At 50.4% G+C, this 25,235-nt stretch overlaps 1 protein-coding gene and 1 long non-coding RNA gene across 8 annotated transcripts; one reads left to right on the top strand and one right to left on the bottom strand.

Annotated features, from left to right (window-relative positions):
* Nucleotides 1–10: 10 nt before the first annotated feature.
* On the top strand, nt 11–22,893 carry ZER1 (zyg-11 related cell cycle regulator). Of its 7 annotated transcripts, XM_087753031.1 has the most exons (17): nt 440–965; nt 3,737–3,894; nt 5,817–6,076; nt 6,948–7,098; nt 7,392–7,828; nt 9,414–9,590; nt 10,676–10,790; nt 11,313–11,459; nt 11,727–11,900; nt 12,595–12,810; nt 13,508–13,549; nt 14,151–14,270; nt 14,732–14,847; nt 14,979–15,167; nt 16,149–16,246; nt 16,629–16,731; nt 17,837–22,893. In XM_087753031.1, exons 3-17 carry the CDS (start codon nt 5,919–5,921, stop codon nt 17,892–17,894), a joined length of 2,301 nt encoding a protein of 766 aa, XP_087609157.1. In that variant the 5' UTR covers nt 440–965; nt 3,737–3,894; nt 5,817–5,918; the 3' UTR covers nt 17,895–22,893. The 7 variants fall into 7 exon arrangements, with proteins under 7 accessions (XP_087609159.1, XP_087609156.1, XP_087609161.1 ...); XM_087753033.1 differs by lacking the exons at nt 440–965; nt 3,737–3,894 and adding an exon at nt 11–285; XM_087753030.1 differs by lacking the exons at nt 440–965; nt 3,737–3,894 and adding an exon at nt 11–290.
* LOC148056229 (uncharacterized) lies at nt 22,293–25,234 on the bottom strand. The gene is made up of 2 exons (XR_015703695.1): nt 24,807–25,234; nt 22,293–23,932 (listed from the first exon to the last, which is right to left on the bottom strand). It is a non-coding gene; the product is annotated as an uncharacterized LOC148056229 (long non-coding RNA).
* Nucleotide 25,235: the final 1 nt, after the last annotated feature.

The raw sequence follows: 25,235 nt of genomic DNA, 5'->3' as shown, positions 1-25,235 counted from the left end.
CCGCCCCCGCGGCCGCCTCAGGCCGCCGGTCCCTTCCCGCCCCGGCCTCGGAGCGGCTCCCGGCGGGCTGGGCCGCTCGGGGGCTCGGCCCTGGCTGCCCCGCCAGGCAGCGCCCTGCCAGGGCACCACGATCCCACCCGGGGCCTGGTCGGCCGGGGCTGGGGCCCCCTCCCCGTCACCAAGCGGCAGCAGCGCTGACGGCCGCCGGCGTTGCCCGCCTCAGAAAAGACCCCGCTGGCGCTCCCAGCCCTGAGGGAACCCCCGGAGGCGGCCGCGCTCTCCCAGGCAAGGTCTGGTGCCTCCGGCCCGGGCAAACGGCAGCCGTCAGCGAGGCCTCCCCGTCAGTGAGGGGCGTGGGGCCCGGGCTTCGCGCTCGCAGAACCTCGGGGTGGCGGCGGCCGCGGCTCTCGGAGGGGAAGACGCGGGGCTGTGGGGAGCGGGGGCGGCGGGGCCCGGCCCGGCTCGGCCGGGCGGCGCAACGAGCCCCGGGGAGGCCCTGCCAGGCCGCCGCCAAACGAGCCTTTGCGTGGTGGCGGCTTCGCGCTCTGACCCGCGCCGTGACATCATGTCATCGCAGTGAGCGCCACTGCCGTGACGTCACGTCACTGCCGCGACGTCACGTCACTGCCGCGGGAGGCGGTGAGGTCACGGTGTGTGAGGCAGGGTCCCGACAGCCCCGCGCTGCCTTCCGGCTCCGGCGGGTGGCCGGGAGCGGGGGACCGGCGGGCGCGGCCCGAGCGTTCCGGGCTGGACGGTGTTTCCGGGGGGGGAAAGCGGCGGCGCTTCCGGTGCGGGCGGCCCGGCTGGCGGAAGTGACGGCGGGGTTTGTTGACAGCGGAGGCCGCGGCGGGGGGAGCGGGCCCGAGGAGGACGCGGAGCCCCTGCCCGCCCCGGGGAGCGGCGCCGGGACGAGCCGGGACTCCCGCCGCCCCCATCCGCCGCGCTCGGCGGGGGCCTGGCGCCAGGTGAGTGCCGGCGTCCCCCTCGTCAGTCCCAGCCGCGGGGCTCGCCCTGCCCTGGGGCAGCGGGCCTGCCCGCCGAGGGGTGGGGAGGCAGCGCCGCCCCACGCGGAACCGCCGCCTCCGGCAGCGCCGCCCGGTGCCCCCCGGCGGAGCCCCCATCCCCTCCCCGGGACTACCGGGAGCAGCCGGGCCCCGCCAGGCAGGGCCCTGGGCCGCGGCAGCCCGTCCGGGAGGATCCCCGGCGCTGCCGGGCGAGGTGACCTCTGAGTGCCTCGGGAACGGAAGGTCGCCCCACGGAGCGGGGCCGGCGCCCCGTGTCAGGGGAACGAGGGAGCGGTTGGGTTTGTGGCCAGACCTGCCTGCAGGCTGCTGAAACGGCTCGCAAGGCTGTCGGGGACCATCGCGGTCCGGTGGTGGCGGATCCCCAGTGCCCAGGGAGCAGTAACCCCGGGGCTCCCGGGGGCGTCCTCTTGGGCCGGTGACCTTTTGGAAAGAAAACCCATGATGTAGTTCAGTGATCCGAAAGAGCATCTTTACTGCAGGCAGGTACAAAGATCAACACATTTCCCAGCTAGCAGGAGTCATTTCATTTGAGATGTCGGTCTCGGCAGGCCGACAAGTTTGGAAAGGGCAGGCTTTGCTGGGCCACGGAATAGTTTGATTTATTCCTCCTTCAGTTTCCCTGCGAGGCAGGGATGGCATTTCCCCACACAAGCTGCAATGACCCATTGATTAATAAAAACACAGGGATTTGCAGCTGCAAGATGCCAGCTAAAATGACAGTGCAGTTTTCCTTCAAAACGTAACCTGTGCCAAGCGCTGCATTTACATTAAATTTGTTATTCTAAAGTCGTCGTAATCAGTTCACGTCAGTGCATATTGTTTGCCCTCTCCTTGGACAAGACCCTGATGCTGGAAAAGTCAGCTTTGCCAATCATTTTTGTAGTAACAGCGTAAACGTTATGTCATTGGCGTGGAGCCGTGGTGAGTCAGGCTTGGCTTTGGGCAGCTGCCTGGAGAGAGACACTGGGAGAAAAGATCAGTCTGAAGTCCAAGGTAGAGAATATTGGCACGGGCGGCCCCAGAAGTGCCAAGAGCGGTCCCAAGCCTCGCGCGCCAGTGCAGCCTGAAATGCTGTAACAATACGGATGTAGCCCACAAATAAGCAATATTTGCCAGAGAGGCTGGCAGGACCTGGAAGGCTGGGGGAGAGCGACGCTGCGTGTACTGCAGCTTCCTTTGGGTCCATGGATGGTGGGAGGGTGCTGTTACTCCACGGGGAGGGCCGCTTCTGCGGGTAGGTGGGTACGCAGGCTTTTGTATGCCTGCTCCTGTGTCTCCAAGGGACTCGATTCCTTCGTGCATTAAGATGGAAGCAAATCCATTAGAGAAATAAATTGGAAAAAATATTGGCAGCTGTAGTTTTAGTCACTTTTCGATTCCTGCGCTTGAATTTTTGGCATGTTCCACGTTTCTGTCTTTGACCCTTCACAACCACACATGCACTAGAGAGCTCGTTGCCCATCATTGGCCAGGGCCGGTGACAGCCTGCTAGGCAGGCAACTTGCCGATCTGTTGCCTGTGGAAAGCTGCCTGAGGATAATGATTAGGCAAATGTTAATGATTTGTCAGCATCTCTAGTTCATTTATTTTTATCAACACACTGAGCTTATAAGAGACAATATTGATCAGTGCAGCTATTGAGACTTACTTCCATCTCCCCCTGCCCACGTGTCATGTCTTGAGTCTCTAGCTGAGGAGGGAGAGACAAGCTTGTATCGTATCCTGTGCAAAAGGTCACAGCAGCTGCTCTGAGTGCAACTCAAATATCCATAATAAATCATGAGGATGAATGCTTTTTTTGGTGTTATTTTACTGGGATGGTTTAACCACTTTGCTCTATATTAACCTTCTCTATGGGATTTTGTTAGTGGATCATGGGGAGCTCAGAAGTTAAAGGGCAGCTGATTTCTCCAGGGCTAGGATCAACCGGCTACATTGTGCTGGTCTCAGCAGAGGGGGAGCAGAGGATTGTCAGAGCCGCAGGAAGGCAGTCCTTGCCCTTTAGTGCTCTAAGCTGCTTGGACAGGTCCCAAGCACTGGCTGTTTCCAGCTGCACGTGATCATAGATTGTCAATGGGAATTTGTTTTCCAGTTCTCTGGCCACGGGTAGTAAACAGTGGAAGAACACTGGCTGCGGGGACCTCCTGTCTGATGGCACGGGGGAACCGGTAGGGATAGCAGAACACGTTTCCCTGCTCGTTCAGATCTTCCTGTTGATCTTGCCTTTCTGGAAAGATTCTCTCAAGCAAGCTTCAGGCAAAATCTGCAAGAGGGACTTGTTCTGGAGGTGAAGTGGATTAGTCTCCAAAGCAGACATGGTGCAGAGCGCAGGACAACTTCCTCCCACCTGCATTCCCTTAGCTGGGACCTCACGGCCAGTGAGACAATACTGTGTGCTCAGTGGCCCATTTCATCCTTGGCTTCTCTCCTGACATAACTGCAAAGGAGAGGGCTGTGGATTATGGATTGATTTCTTTTTCAAAACTGAAGACCCACCATCTTACTCATTTTCATTGTTTGTACCACGTGTATCTCGGAGGTCTCCGAGCTATCGTGGCACCCTTGAGGAGTCATAATTTTATGTTATTATGACCCCAGCTCAGGACTCAGTGACCCAGAAGAGCAGGTTACACCCTTTAAACTATCTCTGATCATGATGTTAAGTACAATTTTTGTGATTTCTGAGTTTTTGGGTTTGTTTTTTTCCTCAGCATCTGCTTTTGCGTGGAGACCTTTTGCCTCTCGCACCAAAACCAGCAGAGAACCTGCCTGAGATCCCCACTGGAAAGGCTGTTGAAAGTTGTAGGCCAGAACACAGTGGGTCAGAAGGAGTTTGGGATTGGAACATGATCCTGCCAGTAGCCTGCAGGTATAGTTCCCAAAGACGTTTATAGGAAGGAGAAACTATCGATGAAATTCAAGTAAAGCCAAAAAACAAGTCAAGTTCATCACCTGCATCTGCTTTTGCCTGTAAGGTTTTGTCCACTTACACTTCAACGAGATTCAGCCCAGGGAGACGAGGCCTGGGGTGGGCATACCGCAGGAGCGATCCAGCACGGCCGTTCCTCCGTCGCTGAGCGAGGAGCAGTTCTCCTGATCTCCGCTTGCTTTTTGAGAGGCTCCTTTCTGTGTTGGGTTAATTCCTTGGCCAACTCTTTGGCCCTGGCACTGAAGCACGCCCTCAGAAAAAGAATTAAGGAAACACAGAAGGAAGAAAAGATCTTTGCCAACTTGTTTTGCCTTCATGTTTGCATAGAAATCCATTCACAGGGAGGGAGCAGAAGGCTGGGAGCCTGGGCTGCCGGGCAGGTTCAGTCACAGATGTGCTCCTGTCACCCACAGAGACCATTTGGTGTCTGAATTTGAAAGGTTACCTCGTCCGCAGCCTTAACTGATCCTTCATCGGGGTGTCACGGCCCAGGCAGTGGCTGAACAGAGCATCTGAAGGGGGAGGAGGGAAGGCACCTGATCCACCCCAGCTGCCTTTGGGGATAGTGATTAAGGTGAGGAAAGGGAGTTAAACTCTTCCGTCTTGTACTGATACCGCAGGAGTGAAGGAAAGAGAGCACCGGAGGCTTTAGAGAAGCGAAGAGCTGGAGATGCAGACAAGTATCCTGATCTTTGCAGCTGCTGGATAAAGATCAGAAACAGAATACAGTTAAGGACATTTTGCAACAACTTCCCCAGCAATGGCTGCTCAGCTGTGGCGCAGAGAATAACTGACTCCACAGCACTGGTGTTCTCACTGCCAGCAGGGACATACTTATTGATAAGACACAGGTTTTACATCAAAAATAAGCATTTCAACACAATTTTTGTGTGCCCATGGAAATGTATAGAAGGGTTCACATTAGGGTTGCTTCTAATGTGATTTGACCCTTTGAAAGGGAAATGGTGTTGTTGGTCTTCAGTCACTTCTGCTAAACACCTCCAAGGCTCCAGCAAGCCTTCCTCCAGTGCCAGTGAGCGAGTCTGAATGCTACAGCCATGAGATTTTTCAAATAAGAAAATAGACAGGAGTAGCTTCCCCTAACTATCTGCCTCACCCATCCTTCTTTAGCCTGTACTGAAAATGAAGAAGGGCAAAAGCATCTTGCCTTTTTCTAGGTCAGTCACTCATACTTTTTTGTGACAGATTTGAAATGGTTTGGGCGAGCTACAGGTACAGATGTCCAGCGTGTGCATAAACCTTGCTTTACGCTGCACTCAAAGGGAAGCCAAACCAGTCCGTACGTTTCCTTCTGGCTTCTGATCCACTTCACGGTCTAGTTCAAGGACTTGCGTGAAGCTTCTGGCTTGGCGTTACAGAAAAACATTTCGCTTCACACAAAATTTCACTTGGAACGATGGCAAACTGAACTACAGGCACAAGATATGGGGCCACTAGAGCCCACTGGGACTATACAAAGGATCGTCCCGACAGTAAATTTTCTGGTGGCTTATCCAGCCCGCTCTGAAGGAAACCAAGCAGTGTGGTTTCTGCCGCTTCCCTTTCAGAGAGCCTTTGTCAGCCAGATAACCCCTGCAATGAGGAAACATTTTCTTGCTGTGTAGCCTCATTTCCAAACATGTTTTGTGTTAACTCATTCCCACAGTGTCCCCTGGGGGCGGGGAAACCAAGGAATTAAGGGCATACTGCCAGAGAGGCCAAAATGCTGCAGGTTCTTTTGAGGTCAGCAAGTGATGGGCTGTAAACGCAATGATCAACATCCTGCTGGTACAACAGCTTTGCAGGACGCTTGCCAATGTGCCTTTCTCAATGCATCTTTTTTCCCCCCCCTCTGCTTATAGCTGTCCTGATGTCCCTGTAAATTCATCCTGGAACTTCATTTGAGGAAAGGATCTACTGAATCAAAAGCTTCCTTCTGCTCTTCCCCTTCCCATACCCTCAAGATGGCATCCGATAGCCCGGAGTCACTAATGACCTTGTGCACAGATTACTGCCTTCGCAACTTGGAAGGGACTCTCTGCTACCTGCTGGACAATGAAACTCTCCGGCTGCATCCCGACATCTTCTTGCCAAGCGAGATTTGTGACAAACTTGTCAATGAGTACGTTTCAGGCTTGTGGAGAACCTGTTGTCTGGTTTGGGAAGGAGCCAAGAGCTCAGGGAAGGGGGAGGATAGTTCTCTAAAAAGAACAATGGGAAAGGATAAAAGGGGGGAAAAAAAACAGGGAAGAATTCTTAGGGCTTTTTTTCCCAATTGATCTTCATATTGGAAATAAGGATTTGCACTAACTTCAGAAGGAAGCGTCCCCAGGGGTTATCGTATTGCTATATATCATTCTAGTTTCTGTGGAAATCACCATTTCTGCATAGGTAAACCCAGAATGAAACAGTCACTGCTTCTTTCAAGAACATCAGTAAGCAACAAAGGAGCCTTCCCATTTCCCACCACTGCAGCATTACAACTCTCTCTCAAAGCAGAGAAATAAGAGTGCAAAGTGCTAACAGATGTTAAACTTTAAGGCTGCTGCTCCCATAGCTTTACAAAGCAACCTGTTTCCAGGGATTTATAATTTAGCTATCACAGTCTCTCTTGGCTGAACTCCTGCCCACAAAGTCTGGCAGAGGCCTTTGGCCAGCTAACTTTCTGAAAATGAAAAATCAAATTACTAGCTTTAAACAGCTAGGGAAAAAAAAAAAATCCTGGAGTCTGTGCTTGCCAGAATCCAGTTTGCTCACACACACGCATGTGACCTTGCACAAATGTTTGCCTGAGATTTTCCTAAGGATTGTTAGTTCTGTGCAAGAAGAGGTGATAGCCCAGCCCCAATTACCCTAAGGGCTGTTCTGGATGAGCAGGAGGGAGCATGCGCTTGCTGACACACTTGGTCCCATTTTCTCATAACCAGTGACGGTGCTAGAACTGTAGCTGAGCCTTTGTGTCATGCCGTGCTAACGCCATTGCCCCAATACAGGTACGTGGAATTGGTGAAGACAGACAGCATCTTTGAACCCCATGAAAGCTTCTTCACCCTGTTCTCAGATCCCCGGAGCACCAGGCTAGCTCGGATCCACTTGCGGGAACAGATCGTGCAGGACCAGGACCTGGAAGCCATCAGGAAGCAGGTGGTATTGCACCGATAGCCTCCCGCTGCCACTGCGCATAGCAGCATTGCTGCATGGGCACCAGCTAGAACCCAGAGATTCCCAAGACTCCATCCTTCACCATCCAAATTTTCTTTGGGAGAACCTCAGCTTCTCCCTTCTCAGCTCCCAAAGCCGCTGTAGGGAATGGGATGGGGACACTGGTCAAGTTCGATGATATGTGGTCTCAGGCTGTCCCAGTGGGAGGTACTGTAGCAAACAGGGTGGGCACTCTACCTGTGAAACATTTCTAACTTCGATTTCCCATCTTCCAGGATCTTGTTGAGCTCTACTTGACTAACTGTGAGAAGCTGACAGCCAAGAGTCTGCAAACCTTGGTGAGCTTCAGCCACACACTTATCTCCCTCAGCCTCTTTGGCTGCTGTAATATCTTCTACGAGGAGGAGAACCCTGGAGGCTGTGAAGATGACTGTTTGGTGAACCCCACTCGCCAGGTCTTGGTCAAGGACTTTACTTTTGAAGGCTTTAGCCGCTTGCGCTTCCTGAACCTGGGCCGCTTGATCGAAGGGGTAAATGTGGAGACGTTGCTTCGGCCGTTGGCCTCCCTTGCAGCTCTTGATCTCTCTGGGATCCAGCTGAACGATGTGGGATTTCTGACCCAGTGGAAGGACAGTCTGGTTTCCTTAGTGCTTTACAACATGGACCTTTCAGAGGAGCACATCCAAGTGATCGCACAGCTTCGCAAGCTCAGGTCAGCAGATCTGTTCTTCCTTGTTTATCCTTTTCCCACTGATAGGGAAAGGTCTTTTAGGAGTGGTCTACTTGCCTGCTCATGGAGAGCCACCCACTGCTGCTTTCAAGTTAGAAACCTCCCCATGAACAGGCTCACTCATTTTCTCACTCTACATGTCTGACATGTCTAAAGCCAGCCTGCATTTTGCTTGCAAAGGAACGCCACAAAGCAGAAACTCCCTCTTGGAAAAACAAAAAGCAACACACACACCCCAAAAAAACCCACACACCACAACTGCACGCACCAAAAAAAGAAAAAAAAAAAAAGAAACCAAACCTACAAACCAACCACCACCACCCCCAGCCAAACAAAAAAGAACAGCTGAATACCTGAGAGATAGCAAAAAAAAATACTATAGATGTGTACATATATTAATATAGTGATAATCACACTGTGAAACTCAGTCCTCCAAACCACTTGTCAAACAGGAATGTCTGAAGTTTAAGCCTGGCTCTGAGATAAAACTAGGAAAAACTCTGAGCTCAGGCTGTCTGCTCGCTGTGCTCCGCGGAAGCGTGCTGTGCATGGATGGTGCAGCCAAGGGAAGAAGCAGTGTCAATAAATAGGCGCTCCTGACCTAGCCGCATTGACAGTGAAATGACTTCCTGAAACAGAGTTGAGACAATTGCTATTCAGACTGCACAGTGGTGTCAGGAAAGGAATCCAGGACTTTCCAAGCCAAGGAGAAGGGCCTTACTATTCACACGAAGGATACTTTGCCATGGCTTTAGTATCGTCTCTACTGACTGCAGACACTAGGGGGTACCATGTTAACATATGACCCAGGAGTCTCAGGAAACATCCTAGATAACATTTTCTAAATCCAAGTACTTAACTCCCAGCGATTTGTGATGAAATGTGGTCTACAACAGGTAGAAGACACTTTTGTGAGTGGGATGTTGGCTCCTGTCTTAGGCAGTTTAGAAAAGTCTCTCCCAAGGGTCTCAGCTACTGCTTGGCAGGCAAGAGCAGCCCCTCTCCTGTAAAGGGCCCCACCTGCACGTGATGGCTTGTCCCACCACTCCCTTAGCATCAGGGTTGCCCCAGAGCTTAAGCATTTAAATACCTGAAGATAAATGAAATCAGGGCAGCGTCATAGCCTGGGGTGGAAAAAAAATAGAAGACTGGGGAAGCAGACAAAAATCTGTGTAACTTAATTTGTGGGATGAGGCAACACATGTTTCTGGGGATGCAAAGATCCTCTAGTGCATCGTAATCACCAGGCAGAAATGCTCAGGTGGCTGCTGTGATGGAGCTTGGGAAAGGCAGTTCCTGAGCCTGGAGCAGTTTCCTTTGTGATGTGTGGCCAGGTGGTTCATTGCGCTCCATTCTAAGTAGACCTCTACCAGATATCTGCGTGCTGTGGTTAGACACAGGGCCAGATCCTGCTGCCAGATCCTCCTGTATCTTGTGAAGGAAATAATAATCATAATAAATAAATAAAAAATAATAATCACACTTGGCTTGTCATCTTCCTCTGGTGGAGAGGCAGAAGCCCCAGCTAATGCTTCCCAGGCTCTGAGCTCCTCTCTGTCATTTGCAGGCACTTGGATATCTCCCGAGACCATCTGTCCAGTTATTACAAATTCAAGCTGACCCGGCGGGTTCTAAACCTGTTTGTGGAAAACTTGGTAAACCTCACTTCGCTCGATATCTCAGGGCACACCATGCTGGAGAACTGCACTATCTCAAGCATGGAGGAGAAGATGGGCCAGACAAGGTAAGGAAATGGCAATTACTGAGGTCTGCTTGGATGGACAGATCAGTCACAGAGGAATTAAGAACAGTTCCTTCTTCTAAGTTTCCAAATTCTAATTAATACTAAAAAGCAGGATACGGCTGTTGCTAGTTTCTCCTGATGCTAAAGACTGGTACAGGAATCCACTGTGATTCTTGTACGCGACACATGTAAGGACTTCTAAGAGTGATAAAGAATTCATCCTGTCTGCCTCCCAGACATATCTGAAGAAGTATTTCAGTTCTTCTTTTCCACACACGTTCTTCTGAAAGGACTCCAAAGCCCCTTACACATTTTCTGCACAAAACATTCTTGCCCTCACTGAAATCCAGGCTCTTCCAAAACAGAGCATTTCTACACTGCGTCGATACGTCAGTGTTCGTAGGAGAGCTGAGTGTTTTAGGAACTCGGAATCTGAAGGCATATTTTCAGATTCGATGTGGATGCTGGGTGGATCAACCTTTGAAGATCCAGGTGCACCTCAGTAGGTGCATACCTGGAGGTCTGGTTTTCCACATCAGCCAAGAACTCTGCCCTCCTCTTCCCTGAGCACTTACTGAACAACAGCAAACAAGCGGGACAGTACTGGCCCCTTTCCACCCACGCTGGTGAAAAATATACTGGCTCTTGGTCAGTAAGGAACATGGCAGCAAAACTAGCATTCTTGCACGATCACAGCAGCAGACTAGCGTGTCTATCAGACGACATGCAGTCCAGCTTGCAAATAGTTTGGATGAGTGAAATCCACAGCCCTTTCCTTGGGAAATGTTCACCCCAGCTAGTGAATTTCCAGGACAAATTCTACCTGGGAAAGCTGCATTCTGTCTGTGTAAATTCTTACTGCTCTTTCTGTTGAACACATTTAGCCCTTCACTCGGGATCACCTGGGATGAATGTCTAACATTGTGTTTAGGAGAAGGTGACTGGCATACAACTGAAGTGCAGCTGTTACTCTTGTTACGGAGCAGTACAATCGGAGTGAATGGAGAGCTGATCGCTGTCTCTGTGGCAGGGGGCACCTGAAGAAACATGGTACCAACATGAGTGATCTTTTATTTTTTCCTCAGCATTGAGCCAGCAAAGAGCAGCATTGCTCCCTTCCGGGGTCTGAAACGACCGCTCCAGTTCTTGGGCCTTTTCGAAACATCTCTCTGCCGCCTGACGCATATTCCAGCCTACAAGGTAATAAGGCTGCAAGAATATTGGCAGTAGGTACTTGGTAGAAGTTGAAAGAACATGAAAATCATTGGCTGCCAGTAGAGTGGAGTTCTTAGGGTCTCAGGTGTGACAACTGAGCTCTGACCTTTCAAGAGCTACTTGATAATGCAGGAAAACTGCCAGAAGGCAAGACCTGTACCCTAAGTGGTTTTTACAAGGGTTAAAAAACATGCCTCTTAGAGAAGGGCATGGAAAAATCATCCTGCCTGAAGGACCAGGATGTCTCTGACTACAACAAAAGGATTTAAGACAATAGGAGTCTTACCTGTGAACAGCGTCGTCTTGCCCCAAAGGTGCTATTTCTTGTTCCTCTGGGCTGAGAAGTGATTCAACCTCTTTGCTCTCATCCTGGGCCTCATCCTGCTAGCAGGGCAGGGGGAAGCTGTACCCTTCAACCTTCCAGATCTACCCTCAGAGTTCCCTTCTCCTGGTGGTTTTCCTCCTTCATCATTTCTTCCCTGACTCTTTTTTTTTCCTCTGTGCCAGGTGAGCGGAGACAAGAATGAAGAGCAAGTCCTGAATGCTATTGAGGCTTACACTGAACACCGGCCAGAAATCACTTCCCGGGCCATCAACCTCCTGTTTGACATTGCCCGTATCGAACGCTGCAGCCAGCTGCTGCGAGCCCTTCAGGTAAGCCCCATTTACCTCACACTTACAAGGGAAATGTTGCAGTCCCGGCCTTTTCTTCACCTGGAATGCCATATCAGGCCATTCTGGAGAAAGTTCCAGTATTGCAGTGGAACTGGGTACCTTCATTTCATAAGCATGTTCCTGCAATGCCTGGACCACGCATTCCTCGCAGGCTTGTGACGGTTTTTGCCCCACACAGCCATAACAGTCACTCCAAGACCCAACAGCAAGTCAGTGGCACTGAAGCTTCATGTTGCTTCTCTGCAGCTGGTGATCACAGCCCTCAAGTGCCACAAGGATGACAAAAACATCCAGGTGACAGGCAGCGCAGCGCTGTTCTACCTGACCAACTCCGAGTACCGCATGGAGCAGAGTGTAAAGCTGCGGCGCCAGGTCATCCAGGTGGTGCTGAATGGCATGGAGTCCTACCAGGAAGTCACAGTAAGAGCGGCCCAGCCTCCTTCGGCTCCCATGGTCCTCCTTCCCTGCATTAAGTCTTTAGCCTGGTGTTAGCTAAGACTAACAAGCCTCCAGGACGCGAGCCAAGGCAGACACCAGAGAAGCTGTTGCCCAGATCCGCTCCTTGCTTTCACTCAGTGATGGGGATTACACGCAGGGTGCTCCTTATCCATGCAATTTTCTCCAGAACAAGGAGAAGAAAGCAATTATAGCAAGGCTCCTTTTTATCCCATGATAGCGGACAAAGGGTGTGTACAACATAGCACAGACATCCAGCACTGACTGTGGGGTGAAAAGGGTGCGGGCGTCGGGGGTGTTGAGTCAACAGAAAGAAACGTTATCCCAGTACACTGTGTTGGAAGCTCGCCGGTGATGCCACTGGGTTGCAGAATGGCGACTGCTGCGTAGAGAGCTTACAGGCAGTGAGGAACTGGCTTGGAAAGTAATGGGCGTTGGGTGATGGTGTGGCTGTGTGAGACCAGAGTGACAGCGAGAGAGAAGAGGGTACTGATAGACCACAGCTAAAGCACAGTGCTGGATAGGAGGGTGACAGAAATTTTAGTGGCTGTAATCAAGCAAGAAGATGGTTTCAGTACCAAGCAGCAAGGAAGCATGAGGTGATGGGGGCCATGTTTTTGTAGCCACTTGGCCCAGCGTTTGCTTCTTTTTGACCCAGGTACAGCGAAACTGCTGCCTGACGCTGTGTAACTTCAGCATTCCTGAGGAGCTGGAGTTCCAGTACCGCCGAGTCAATGAGTTGCTGCTGAACATCCTCAACCAGAGCCGGCAGGATGAGTCTATCCAGCGCATCGCAGTGCACCTCTGTAACGCTCTGGTCTGCCAGGTGGACAACGATCATAAAGAAGCTGTGGGCAAGATGGGTTTTGTGATGGTTGGTATGGTCCCAAGGTGTCTACGTATCCTTAAGCCAGGCTAGCACAATTCCCTTGCAGCAGTCCACCAAACGCATCCAGCCAGTGATCCAGCCTTACAGTATCACAGGAGCGAACTAGTGTCCTAGCAATGCTAACCTTTCCTGCAACCTACCCCTCCAGGTGACATCTTTTACTTGCTTACCAGCACTGGAAGTCATGATCTCAGAGACAGGCTGTCTGCAAGAGCAGGGAAGCAGTGTAACCTTATACCTTAACCTCTTCACCACATCATATTATTCCCAGAACTGGTACCACCTTGTGACTGGCTCCTTCTGCATCTCCCCGAGTTTGCATCTGCTTCCCAACTCATGTCAGCCCATATTCCTCACCTTTTCAAAGAGCTGCGGAGGCCACTGCTTTGGTGCAGTTATACCACATTCCAGACTTTGTCATACAGATCAAAACTGACTTGACTGAAAACTCGACAGCTTGGGGACTGTGATATAGTTCAGCTCTGTGAATACTGGCAACATTTGAACATAACCCAGTCCCACTGGTTTAGAGAAAGAGATAGCAAGTAGGGTCTCTGCAAAGGGTAACAAAACTGCACATGCCTGCAAATTGGCTGTAGCCAGCCCTGCAGTACTACAGCAGCTAGTTTTAGCTCTGTGATTCTTGAGCTGTTTCTCACTCTTCCCCTTCCTCTGCCCACAGACAATGCTCAAGTTGATTCAGAAGAAGCTGGCTGATAAAACGGTGAGTGTTTCTCCCAGAAGCGTATACATAGAGTATTTTCTCTTCAGTCTGACTTAGGCATGGCGATCAGGTTGGATATTAGGATTAGATTATTAGGATTGGATATCAGGTTGGATTTTAGGAAAAGCTTCTTCACCGAAAGGGTGGTCAGGCACCGGAACAGGCTGCCCAGGGGAGTGGTTGAGTGCCCATCCCTGGAGGTATTTAAAAGACGGGTAGACGTGGTGCTCGAGGACATGGTTTAGTGGTGGGCTTGGCAGTGCTGGGTTAACGGTTAGACTCGATGATCTTAAGGGTCTTTTCCAACCTTAACGATTCTATGATCAGTCCCGAGTGCCAGCTCAGCTTCTCTAACAAACACAAGACTTCTCAGCTGATGCTGCAGAATTTCCTGTCCCAGGGTGAGGGCAGGGGAACGTGACAGGGAGGCAAAAATATTAAACAAAAAACCCACTTGCTAACAAGTTGAAAGTGACTAACAAGGTTTTTTTACCTCTGGAGTGATGTAGGGTGACAGCAGGGGGGGAACACAAGCAGTTGGTTTGCACTGGGCTCCCACATAAGCAAAGCTGTTTCTATCCCTTTCTCTTTGGCTCTGTAGTGTGATCAGGTGATGGAGTTCTCCTGGAGTGCCCTCTGGAACATCACTGATGAGACCCCCGATAACTGCGAAATGTTCCTTAACTACAGCGGCATGAAACTGTTCTTGGAGTGCTTGAAAGTGAGTATGTCTGGGTTCCGCTAGAGGAATGCTGGCCTTGGCAGCGGAGATGCAGGTGCCTGGGCAGGATCCCTGGCTGTGCTAATCTAGAAGCAGTACCTCCTATGTTGCTCAAACAGAGGAGAAAAAGCTTGCATGTCATCTTCTTTCTCACATCCATCCACCCAACCAGTAGAAGAACAGAGAAACTTACACTCAACGCGTCTTCCTCTTTCCCCGCATTGTACGCAGTCCTCCTTAAGTAGAGCAGCAGTGAAGAGTGGGCCCTGGCCTCAATTCTCTCCTCTCACACGTGTCTTTAACACTAGAGATCCCATTTAGCATCTGCTAAAGAGCCATTGGTGGCTCCCCAAAAATACCCAGCCTTTCTAGATGTGCTGTACAATCTTTCTCCAGGGTTGCTTGTTCTCAGCATCACCACGACCCTGCTTTTGTATAATCCCTGTTCTTCGCTTGCTTAGGAATTCCCAGAGAAGCAGGAGCTGCATCGCAACATGCTGGGCCTCCTGGGCAATGTAGCAGAGGTGAAGGAGCTCCGCCCGCAGCTCATGACTTCCCAGTTCATCAGTGTGTTCAGGTGAGTGCCTGGCTAACGAACAGCTGGGCTGGGGCACGGTGAATGCACTGGAGCTCTGCTCCTGAGTCGCCTGGAGACTTTTAAACCTTTGGTGCATCAGGACCTCTAAATGATGTCTTCTCTCTTGGCAGCAACCTGCTGGAGAGCAAAGCAGATGGGATCGAGGTATCCTATAATGCCTGTGGCGTGCTCTCCCATATCATGTTTGATGGTCCAGAGGCTTGGGGTATATGCGAGCCCCACCGGGAGGAAGTTGTAAAGAGGATGTGGGCAGCCATCCAGAGCTGGGACATCAACTCCAGGAGAAATATCAATTACAGGTGAGGAATAGGAATGTTTGGCCCCCTCACCTAGGAGCCAGGAGTGTCACAGGAAGCCAGCAGCAGCAGAGAGCAGGGAAGAGGTATAGGCCAGCAGGGGGGCTCTGTGTAGAGTGAAGGAGAAACATCCTCAGGGAGATGTTTAGTGACCGTTTTGCATCATCCTTTGAAACATGTTACACAGGCTGCTGAAATTAGACACCTTGCCTGGCAGCTCCTGTGGGAGAGGTGCGGGAGCCCAACAGAATTTCTCCTGCGTGTTTCTGGTGAAATTGCGGAGTTAGGAAACCCACAATCCGACTGTCTGGGACTGCCTAAGCGTTTTCCTCTGAGACTCCTGTCCTTTGCACGTCCTTAAGTCTGTTTGCTTTGAAAAGTCACATGGATTGCTGTAGCTTTCACTCTCCTCTGGGGGATATTTAGACACAGTTCCCAGAAATCCTTTAAGGGTTAATACAACTGGTGGAATCCTCCAAAGCCCTTCCTGTAAGAGGGTATCAGGTACTCTGTATTCCCATAGTGCCTGGCAGGGATCCAGAGCGAACGGCGTTCCAAGGCCTGAGCTCCGGTACAGACACATTAGCATTGTCAGAAGAAACACAGCCACCATTGCATGTGAGCAGCCAGCTCTGGCCGGGTATAATTTTGCTTTGGCCCCTCTACAGAAAGATCAGTGCTGCTGGGTTTCAGCTGTCGTGAGGAGATGACTGACGGAGGCTGGAAATCGGTTCTTGGACTCGGTTGCGTTCATTGCCGCTGTTTATCCGGGCAGCGTGTTTGTGCTAAAGCGGTGGGGCCTGTAAGCCTGCCGGCATTGCCGTGTGACACCGACTTGGTCTTTGATGCCAGAATCTTTGAGATGCCAATGGATTTACTGCTGTGGTATCTGTGAGCACAGTTTGTATTGCTTTGAGTGGCAAAGGTGCTGAAAGAGGCAGCTCTTGGATTTTTAACAATATTTTCTGCAATATTTCTGTGCAGGTCATTTGAACCAATCCTTCGACTTCTTCCACAAGGGATCTCCCCAGTCAGCCAGCACTGGGCTACCTGGGCACTGTATAACCTGGTCTCTGTCTACCGTAAGTTCCCTTTTCGAAATCACATCCACTGCGCTGTGGAAGTTGAGGGTGTGGACCTGAGCGCGTTAGCTGAAAAAGTCTTGCCAGCGTAGCCAAGAGAGAACCTTCTTTGAATGCCTCTGGAATGTCCAGGCAGCACAGCCAAACAAAAAATGAGACTTAGTGCGTAGGCAATTCCTTCAGTGTTTTGGTACTTCTGGCCATGCTGTTGTGTTCTCAGCCATTCTGGGTCTTGTTTTCACAGCCAGGGCACCCCTAGCAGGCTCCATAAAAAAGAAGTGTTGTGGCTTCTCAGGCCACAGACTTCTCCTTCCCCTCCTGCCACCCTTTGGAGCGCTCTTGTGAAGGTTCACAAGGACCTGTTTTATTCTTCTCTCTGCAGCTGACAAGTACTGCCCGCTGCTGATCAAAGAAGGTGGGATTCCCCTTCTGAAGGACATGATTAAAATGGCCTCAGCACGGCAAGAGACCAAGGAAATGGCCCGGTAGGAAACCAATGCACGATCGTCAAACACTCAGTTTAGCTTTAGTTTAGTTTTTATTCTTCTGCGTCAAGTGAGGCTACCAAAGAAGGGCCTGTACTGATGTGGGTAAGAAGCAAACAGAGGAGAAGAGCAGGGAAAAGAGGATGAAAGCAGAAGACTAGGGAGGTGTCTATAGGTGGGCAATACACACAGAGCATCCAGGGTTGATGGATGCTGGCCAAACTGGTTATAGAAGTGGCCCATTGGACTGGGGAGCCACAGGGCTGATGGCATCTCTTACGCCGATAGTCCCCAGTCATTACTGTGCTCCATACCTGTGCAGGCTCCCTGTCTCCAGAATCATATTGGCCTGTCGGTAAAACTGCTGACCGCGCAGTTAAAATGAGAGGATTTTTCAAAAAGTGGAGAGAGTCCATCACCTTTGTGAGCTTCCCCAGCTTACTTCGTTATGCCGCCTGCCTTTGGAGTCGTTCTTTCGGAGCTTTAAAAGCCAGCTGCAGTTTCTAATCACTGGCAAACTGGGAGCTGTCATTTCATACCTGCAGGATGAATATAACAGAGAGGTGGAGATCAGCGGGGAATACGTACCCGGTGGGTGGGTGGGCGGCACGTACCCGGTGGGTGGGTGGGCGGTACGTAGCCCGTGGGTGGGTGGGCGATACGTACCCGGTGGGTGGGCCTGCAGAAGCCTCTCACAGTTAGGCAGGTTGTGTGTGGTGATGGGCAGCGCGGGAGGAGGAGAAGCAGGGACAGATGACGGCAGAATGAACGACAAACATCTGTACGCACCTGTGTCCCGATGCGAGTCGAAGTTAGCTGGCGATGTGGATAGGGGGGTGATGAAGGAACGGTCACATATGGACCTGGATGCATACTACCATCCCTTGAAATTCCACGGGGATGAACCGTGAGCTGCTTTTGTGGAGTATACTGGTTTTGACACAAGTATCGGTTGTTGCGTATCTCAAAAGAGACTGCCTGCTGCAAATAGTATACGCTGACACAGAGATCAAGCTGTTGGACAGTTCTCATGCTACTGTCCCACAGCTGTCGTGCCGCAAGCTTTAAACTGAACCCTCTCTCCTTGTCCTTGTTTTATCCGTAGGAAAGTTATAGAGCACTGCAGTAACTTTAAGGAGGAGAACATGGACACTTCCAGATAGAGGCACTCATCCGCTGCCTCTTGCCAGCACTGTATCCAGCTTCTCTCTCATTCACTGTACATAGGGAGGACTCTTTCTTACCAACTCGCCTGTTGGAAGGAAACTTTATGTGTGTGTGTGAGACCCTCAGTAGATGAAGGTGAACAGGGGAGGGGGGAGGGACTTTTTGCACAACAAAATGCTTTCCTTACATTAGTGGACTTTTTTGTTATGAAGTTTCAGGTTGAAGTTCTGTGTGTATGATTTCTGTACAAAAAGAAAACAAAAAACAAAGACAACTACATTATGTATCTTTTAACCTTTTTATTTTAGACTACACAGAGAGCCTCAAATGATCATGAGCTTGAAGACCTAGTTGCGTGATCGCTAGTGTGACGTTTTTATTTCCCACTTTTTAGAAAATTCCCTTTTGCTGTATTGCATGAGGTCCTGTAATGTCTGCGAGAATACCAGTCCTGAATGGGGTTCGGCTGCTCAGTGGGGTTACAGGCAGTGACGAGTTATTTATTTGGTTAGAGAGGTTGGGGGACACAATACCAGAGAGTTAGACCAAAAGAACTGACCTTTTTAGTGATATTTTTGTAAATTGAAGAAGTGGGGAAGAAAGATCTTTCAAGTCAATTCACTCCCTTAAGGGCTTTTTTATAGAAGACTCGCATTAATGGAAGCATTGCTAACTGTCCGTGGGGCGTTCGGAAGCAAGACATTCCCATTAAGGGGAGGTCTCTCTTGTCCCCTTTGGCGGTACAGTAGGATCTGCCAGCCCACCCCGCCTCGTCAGGTCAGGGATGACCAGTAAAAACGGTTACGCATCCGTGGCAACACAGAGCTTTTCTCTCTAAGGGAGCCTGCGCAACAAGGAACAAGGTTTGTTCACAAAGGGCTGCACCTCTTCGTTCCAGTCCTTCGCCGCTTTTTAGTTGTGTTCTGGTTTGTGGTGAAGGGCTACAAATGGCAGGGAGCGTATTTCCCCGTAACAGAGCATCATAAGCCCTACTGGGCCCCAGTCCAGAGCGGCTTGTACCCCTTGTGCGAGTCCCAGTAGCGGACTGGCGCTGTTCTGCTCTTTTTCAGTCCACATCAGTGCGAGCCGTGCTCAGTGGCAAGGTAATCTCCCTTTGCAGGAAGCTCGCTGCAGCACAGATGCTGCCATTGGAGGTGCTGAAGTCCTCTCCTGAGACTGGGGAGCCCCCGGCACCCTTTGGAGGGCGATCCCCTGAAACAGCACCTCTTGTTCCACCCCAACGTCTTCCCCCTCTTCTGCGAAGCGAAAGGCCCTATTCTGACCTGACTCCCACTAGCGCTAACCAGCGCGGTCCCGCTCGCGTCAGCGGCGTTACTCCGATTGACGCGACGTAGGTGAGAGGAGAGTCCCGCTGAGCTGGTTTTCACCGGTCAGACTCTGGACCCATAAAGGCTCAAGAAGCCCAAGGCCAAGGTTTGCCTCACAGCCAGGCACCCCGCAGCACATCGTGCAGCCCACGCTTAGAGCCCTCCGCTTGCCACAGTTCTTTCACAAATCTTCCCTTCAAAGGGATTTAGAAAAGATTTTTTGTCTGGTAGCAGTAAGAGGAGAGCGGGGCCATGTGAGCTGGGACATTTCAGGCCTCTGAGCACCGTGACCCTTGCTGCTCTCTTCCCGTGTATACATTGCTCTCGGATTTGACTCGCTGCTATGAGGTTCTTCTAATGCTCAGAGTTAATGTTGTCGTTGCTGAGCACGTTATAGACAGATCCTAGATACACAAACTGACACTTTAAATGACAGAACACAGCTGCCCTGGAGAGGTTTACTTTTTCTGCCAGTATGGTGTTACTCAATGTCTTTTTTTTTTTTTCCTTTTTAACCATACGTCATTTGTTTTGATATTGTGAGATCTGTACTTTTTTTCTTTAAGTATTTTTCAAACTTATATATATTTTTGTGTCACTTTTGAATTGTTTTCATATGGTTTGCAAAACTTGACGAATTATACTTTTTTGCAGTCGTTTGATTGAAATGTATTTTTCTCTCTCTTATTCCTGTTCCCCGAGAATTTGTGTCCCTTTGAGACAGGGAAGCTTGTTTCAAGATCTGTTTTCTGTATAACATTTGCTAATCTTCCTTCTAGATGCAAAACTAAGAGAGGCTGCAAATACTGCCAGCCAGCCTCGGAGCGTTAGGGGAGCCAGGCTTTGCTCATTTAATTCTCCACTTAGCGCTGCTGTGCTTTTGAAGTTGTTTCACGTGCCAGTGCCACCCACTAGGCTTTCTTCCTTTCTAATGCCCATGTAGTGAAAGCTCCTGCCGCTAAAATCTTGAATCGCGTGACAGAGAGCACTCAAGTTTCTGACTGTGTTGGCAAGGCGGGAGCGGAGCAGAAGGGGACACATCACCGATGCGAGAGGTATCGGAAACCCGTGGCCCCCAGAGCGCAGCTGCCACGTGGGGAGGCAGCTGGAGCTCAGGAACGCCTGTCTCGGCTAGAGCAGACCTCAGCCTTGCATTGTAATCAGGGCCAAACAATCGGGCTCTACGCTGAGATGTTGGCACAACAACATCAAGGTTAACCAACAACGGATGGCTTGGTTCCACCTGCCTCAAGCCCCCAAAGGTTTGGGATTTTCAAACCAGTGCCCCTGTAAGTTCAGCTGTTACCGGTCTCCCCTGCTGCAAGCTGGACCACGTTGGCCCAAACGAGATCCAAGCTGCATCAAACCTTTGTTTCACACTGTAAAGATAAGCTCTGTCCTTGCTGCTCACATATCCTCATCAAGCTGCACCTCAGCCTGAACCAGGATAAAGAGATTTCAAATTCCCGGCAACATGGAGATTCATGGGAGTCAGGCCAGCCTGCCAGAACAGCTTAGCTTTCTGAAATCTGCCACAATCCCCACTGGGAAGGGGGGACTAGAACTGCTCTGTTACACCCAGCTACACGCGAGATTTTGAGTCAGGCCACCAGCAAGGTAAATTCCTGAGACAGCATTTTAAAAGAAATAGCATCCCTGTTAGAGTAACATGAGCTTTGGCTACGAGCTTCAATGTCTGCAAGCCAACAAACTGTGTGAGCTGAAAAATAACATTTACTTTCTGTAAGGAGCAAAAGAGAGAAAGGCATCCTCTGAACGCCTGAGCGTAACCCAGGAATTCCTGTAATCGGGCGTTTGAAACTAGGCTGTAGCTCGGTTTCCCTAAGGGAAACAACAGGAGTTGTTGCACCTTGGGCGCGACGCGTGTACCGTGACCTGAAAGCACTTTTTGGAGGCAAAGAGGAGTTAATGAATCGCTGCTGCAGAGCCAACGCTCAGGACAGAACAGGATAGTTGTCTGCAGCCATCATACCAATAGTCTGCAAAGGAGGGGAGGGCAAAACGGATGATTTTGTGTGAAGGCCTAATGTAGAAGGGGAAGTTGGATACCCTGAAATGCTGGCCTGACACAGAGAAGCCTCTCAGGACTTCCAGCGTTGCTGGAGCAAAGGAATGAACCGGGAGACTTCAAGTCCATGCAGAATTATAGAGCCAACGACCAAGAAAACCAGAAAACCAGAACAGGGTTCTACCTGACAAACGAGAATCCAGCTGGAGAGAAGGCCCTAGTGTGTAAAGACAGGGCAGAGGGGCTCCTTGTGCTCTGTACTTGTCCCGCTCAGACTCTTACTCATGTTTTCACTACTACATTTCCTTTAATATTGAAAAGCTTGGCAAGCAGAGCACGAACACAACTCGGTAGTTCTCCGCAGAGACTGTGCCAACAAAGGAACCCTCTACCTTGACCAAACGTGGTTTCCTTCCTGGCTGGAGGGTGCCTCATCGTTCAGTGGCCCCAGTCAGTGTTACAGCAGTCCTCAGCACGCAGGGTGTCAGGTGTCTGCCGTTTTCTCTGGAATAGATAAGAGAGCAAATTGGTGGGCAACTTTCCACCAGCGCTTCCATTTTACAAGATCCGTGGGAAGAACTGCTTATAACGATTAGCATCTACTTGTACGATGCTTAACACCCAGCAGCACCAGACTTTCTCATCTAAACCAAGCCAAGAAAGTTTAGCGCTGATATTTGTGGCAATTAGTAACACGGCAGATAATTATCTGCCCCGTCTGCATCATGGCTGCTACTGCCCTGCACTTACCTATGGCTGAAATGATGTCTGTTCAGCACTGGAGCCTACCCAGCTCGTCACCTCGGGCGGGCTTCTGCGCAGTCACTCTCGTCTCTGCAAAAGATGAGCGGGAGGAAAAGTCTCGGAGCTGTCAGCCTACTCCCCTCTCATCACTTGAAGAAGGCAATTAATTACCAGCAGAGCAGGAGCTATAGGGGCACTGCATTCAGGCACTTCTCCGCAGAAAAGGTGTTTTCTTGAGACTGTTCAGGGAGGAGCCTGCCACAGCTCAGGTGTTCGAGGGTAGCTTGTGAGGGAAAAAAGAGAATTAAAAAAGTAGGGAAACGGCTGGTCTCCACGACAGCCATGTGTGTGAAGCACAGAGGGTAACGGTCGTCAGGAATGGACGAAAAGCAACGTGGGGGCTGGATGAGAAGTCAGCACTTAAAAAAAGGCATGAGGGAGATTTGCTGCTGAACTGAAACACTTCTGCTTTAGCAGACTCTATTTTGATTTCATATAGTTGTCACTGATTCTCTCTGTCATTCTTTTCTTGTTTTAAAAAAGTTTTTAAGCTAACTAAATATGTATTTCCTTGTTTTGCTTAACAAAAATAACCTCAGTTATTATGAGCAAGCGTCTGCTTTTATTCTGCCCATTGACCTGCCTAATGTTAAGAGGCCGGGTTCAAATGTTTGTACATGGTGAAACCGAGCAAAAAAAAATAATAATGCACAACTGTTGCTTCCTTACAATTCTGAATGAATTAACTTTTCTGTTGTATCCATTGGATACCCGCTGTGTATTAAACCCAGTGCTTAACAATGTCTTCTTCCTTTGGTCTACGAATGTGGTTTACTTAGGTACGTTGCTGGTCCGTTTGCTGTCATATATTTCATTAAAACTGAAAGGAACTGCCATGTGTTGATGATGCAGTTCAGTGGCTTTGCCTTTCATCACTCCAAGGGATACAATGCTGTTTGTCAATAGAAAAGAGGCGTGGAGGAAAAGCGTATTGTTACGAAACGATGTGAGAGTAGAAAAAAAATCCGAACGATATTTGACTGTAGGGATTGTCTCTGAACTCTGTAACGGATCTGTGGCTTGCATCCCATAGCCTAAGCTCCGTAAGTGGGCAGAAGCTGAGTACTCAAGAAAAGACTCTAGCTTAAAACAGTCAATCTGCTTTAAGGCCAGCGTGACTTTCTTACGACCCTGGTCCTGCACAGGTTCACCTGCCGGTTCATTCAGTGGTCGCTGGAACTCTCTAAAGGATCGGACTGCAGGCGGCTGAAGTAGGAGGAGGAATCATGTGAAACCGAACTGCCTCTAGGAAGCTGAAAACGTACCGTGTTGTAAGAGTACAGAGAGATACCTTAGGCTTCCAGCAGCCTGAAACTCCTAGCCGGAATGCCATAAGAATCTAGATTCTCCGCTCAGAAACTTGTTAGTAGAGGCTTTCTGGAACTAAGCCTAATTTCAACTAGTCATTTAGGTTGAAACCCTTGAGACAGGGATAAGCTCTGATCTCTGTAAGAGGTTTCAAAGCTGTAAGAAAAGATAAAAAACATAAGATGCACAAATTATTCTAATCACAAAGAGAGCGAGAACGCATTCCTTAGGACAGATTATTCTAGAATATCAAAATGTTTCTACTTTCAAGTGGGTAATATTGTTGCTACTCAAATTGCCTTCATTAAGCTTTGACATTTACACCTCCCTGCAAAGAAGGGAAAGACGCTACCCACCTTTTCTTTCCGTTTGTAGACAGCGCCTGATGTTGCTGTTCTGAAAGGCTTCCTTTGCACCTCGAGGAACAGCAAGGTTTTCAGGATATTTAAAGCAGGCAGAGAGTAGCAGGGCCGTCTCACGTGCAAACTCTGCGTGCGAGGTTTGACAAGCGCCAACGCAGTCTATGAGGTGTCTGAGGGAGGATTTCTGTACGGTTTGCATTTACCTAGAATAAAAAAAAAAGGCAAGCAAAGGGATTCAAAAGGTTGGTGGAAATTTTGACTGCAATTTTTATTAACATTTCAACACGGCTGTCTCAGGTAGACCATTTAAGTGGCCTGTGCAGCCTGGTGCTTTCCTGAAATCAGCAGGTGGCCACTGACTCACTTAAAAGAGACTAAAATAATCGAGAACACCCCAATTGTGGTCAAACAATACCAAGGAATCAGCTACTTTTCAGGTGCTGGAGGAATTTGCAAAGAACATGATTTTTCTTTCCAAATTTTTACTGGGAAAGAAGGTAACAAAAGCAGCAAGATACACCTCTGTTAAAACCGAAGAGAGTTTAAAGAAAAAACACTGATTTCAGAACTTTTACAGGCCTGTGGTGAGATTCATCTCCCTTAAATAGAGAGACACTCAAAGTGTAAACGTGTACAGCTAAGCCAGTCTTTTTGGGTTTTTTTATCGTTAGCAAAAGATAAAGACACATCTGGGGTGCAGTTCAGCTCCTTTGGGATGTCTGCTTTCAGAGGAGGACCATTCTCTAGGGATGCCTGCTTCCCGCTGCTGCTGGCGGGGAGTCCGACGACCTCGCTCGGGTACCAACGTCCTCACTGCAGGCACCTGAAGTCAGACCAAATCCCACCCCGGCAGCCTCCTACCCAAGTTACGTCAGACATTTTACAGGCTCCGTTTGCATTAACAGGGCTGTCTGAATGCGCTCAGCCAAGCGCAACCTCTGCGTTTCTCCCTAGGGGATGGAAATCAATGGATGAAATGATCAAATTGGCGCGACCGGAGTTAACGCGCCTCACCCAGACAGCACCCCGAGCCCTCGCCTTCCAATGCGCCCCTGCGAGACCCCTTCCCCTGCTTACACCCACACCGAGCTGGGTTTGCCTCGGGTGTAGCTGCGACCTGCGGAGGGGTTTCACCAGCGACGCTGCCCTCCGGGGCCCCAGCCCTGCTGAAATGGAAGCCCGGGAGGGCGAGCGGGAAGGGGGGCTGAAGGAGGGGACCCTTCTCCTGGGCAAGGCCGCCGCGGTGGAGGGCCAGCAGCAGGGCACAACGCGGGCAGGCGGTGTGAGGGGAAGAAGGGAGGCCCGCGGGCCGCAGCCACGCTTCCCCCTGCAAGCGCGGGGCAGGGACAGAGACCCCGGTTCCCGCTCGGGGGAGCCGAGCCCGAGGTGTCAGCCCCCGGCCCGGCCCTGCTGCGGGCCCTCGGCCCCCCGCGCCGGGCCGGGCCACCTCAGGGGGCCGCCCGAGGCCGCGCTGACGGCGAGGACGGGCGCCCCGCCCCGGGCCGG

The sequence above is a fragment of the Nipponia nippon genome, unplaced genomic scaffold (assembly GCF_047370975.1).
Source record: "Nipponia nippon isolate SJK-2023a ecotype South Korea unplaced genomic scaffold, ASM4737097v1 scaffold_16, whole genome shotgun sequence".
Lineage (NCBI taxonomy): Eukaryota > Metazoa > Chordata > Aves > Pelecaniformes > Threskiornithidae > Nipponia > Nipponia nippon.
The sequence above is the reverse complement of the archived record's forward strand: the minus strand, read 5'-3'. Positions and strand labels throughout refer to the sequence as shown.

Bases quoted from the DNA above. Each gene is read 5' to 3' on its own strand.
- ZER1 (XM_087753033.1), top strand. From the start codon at position 5,919: ATGGCATCCGATAGCCCGGAGTCACTAATGACCTTGTGCACAGATTAC. The intron at 7,099-7,391 runs GTGGTATTGCAC...CCCATCTTCCAG, and splicing joins TGGAAGCCATCAGGAAGCAG to GATCTTGTTGAGCTCTACTT. The intron at 14,848-14,978 runs GTGAGTGCCTGG...CTCTCTTGGCAG, and splicing joins CAGTTCATCAGTGTGTTCAG to CAACCTGCTGGAGAGCAAAG.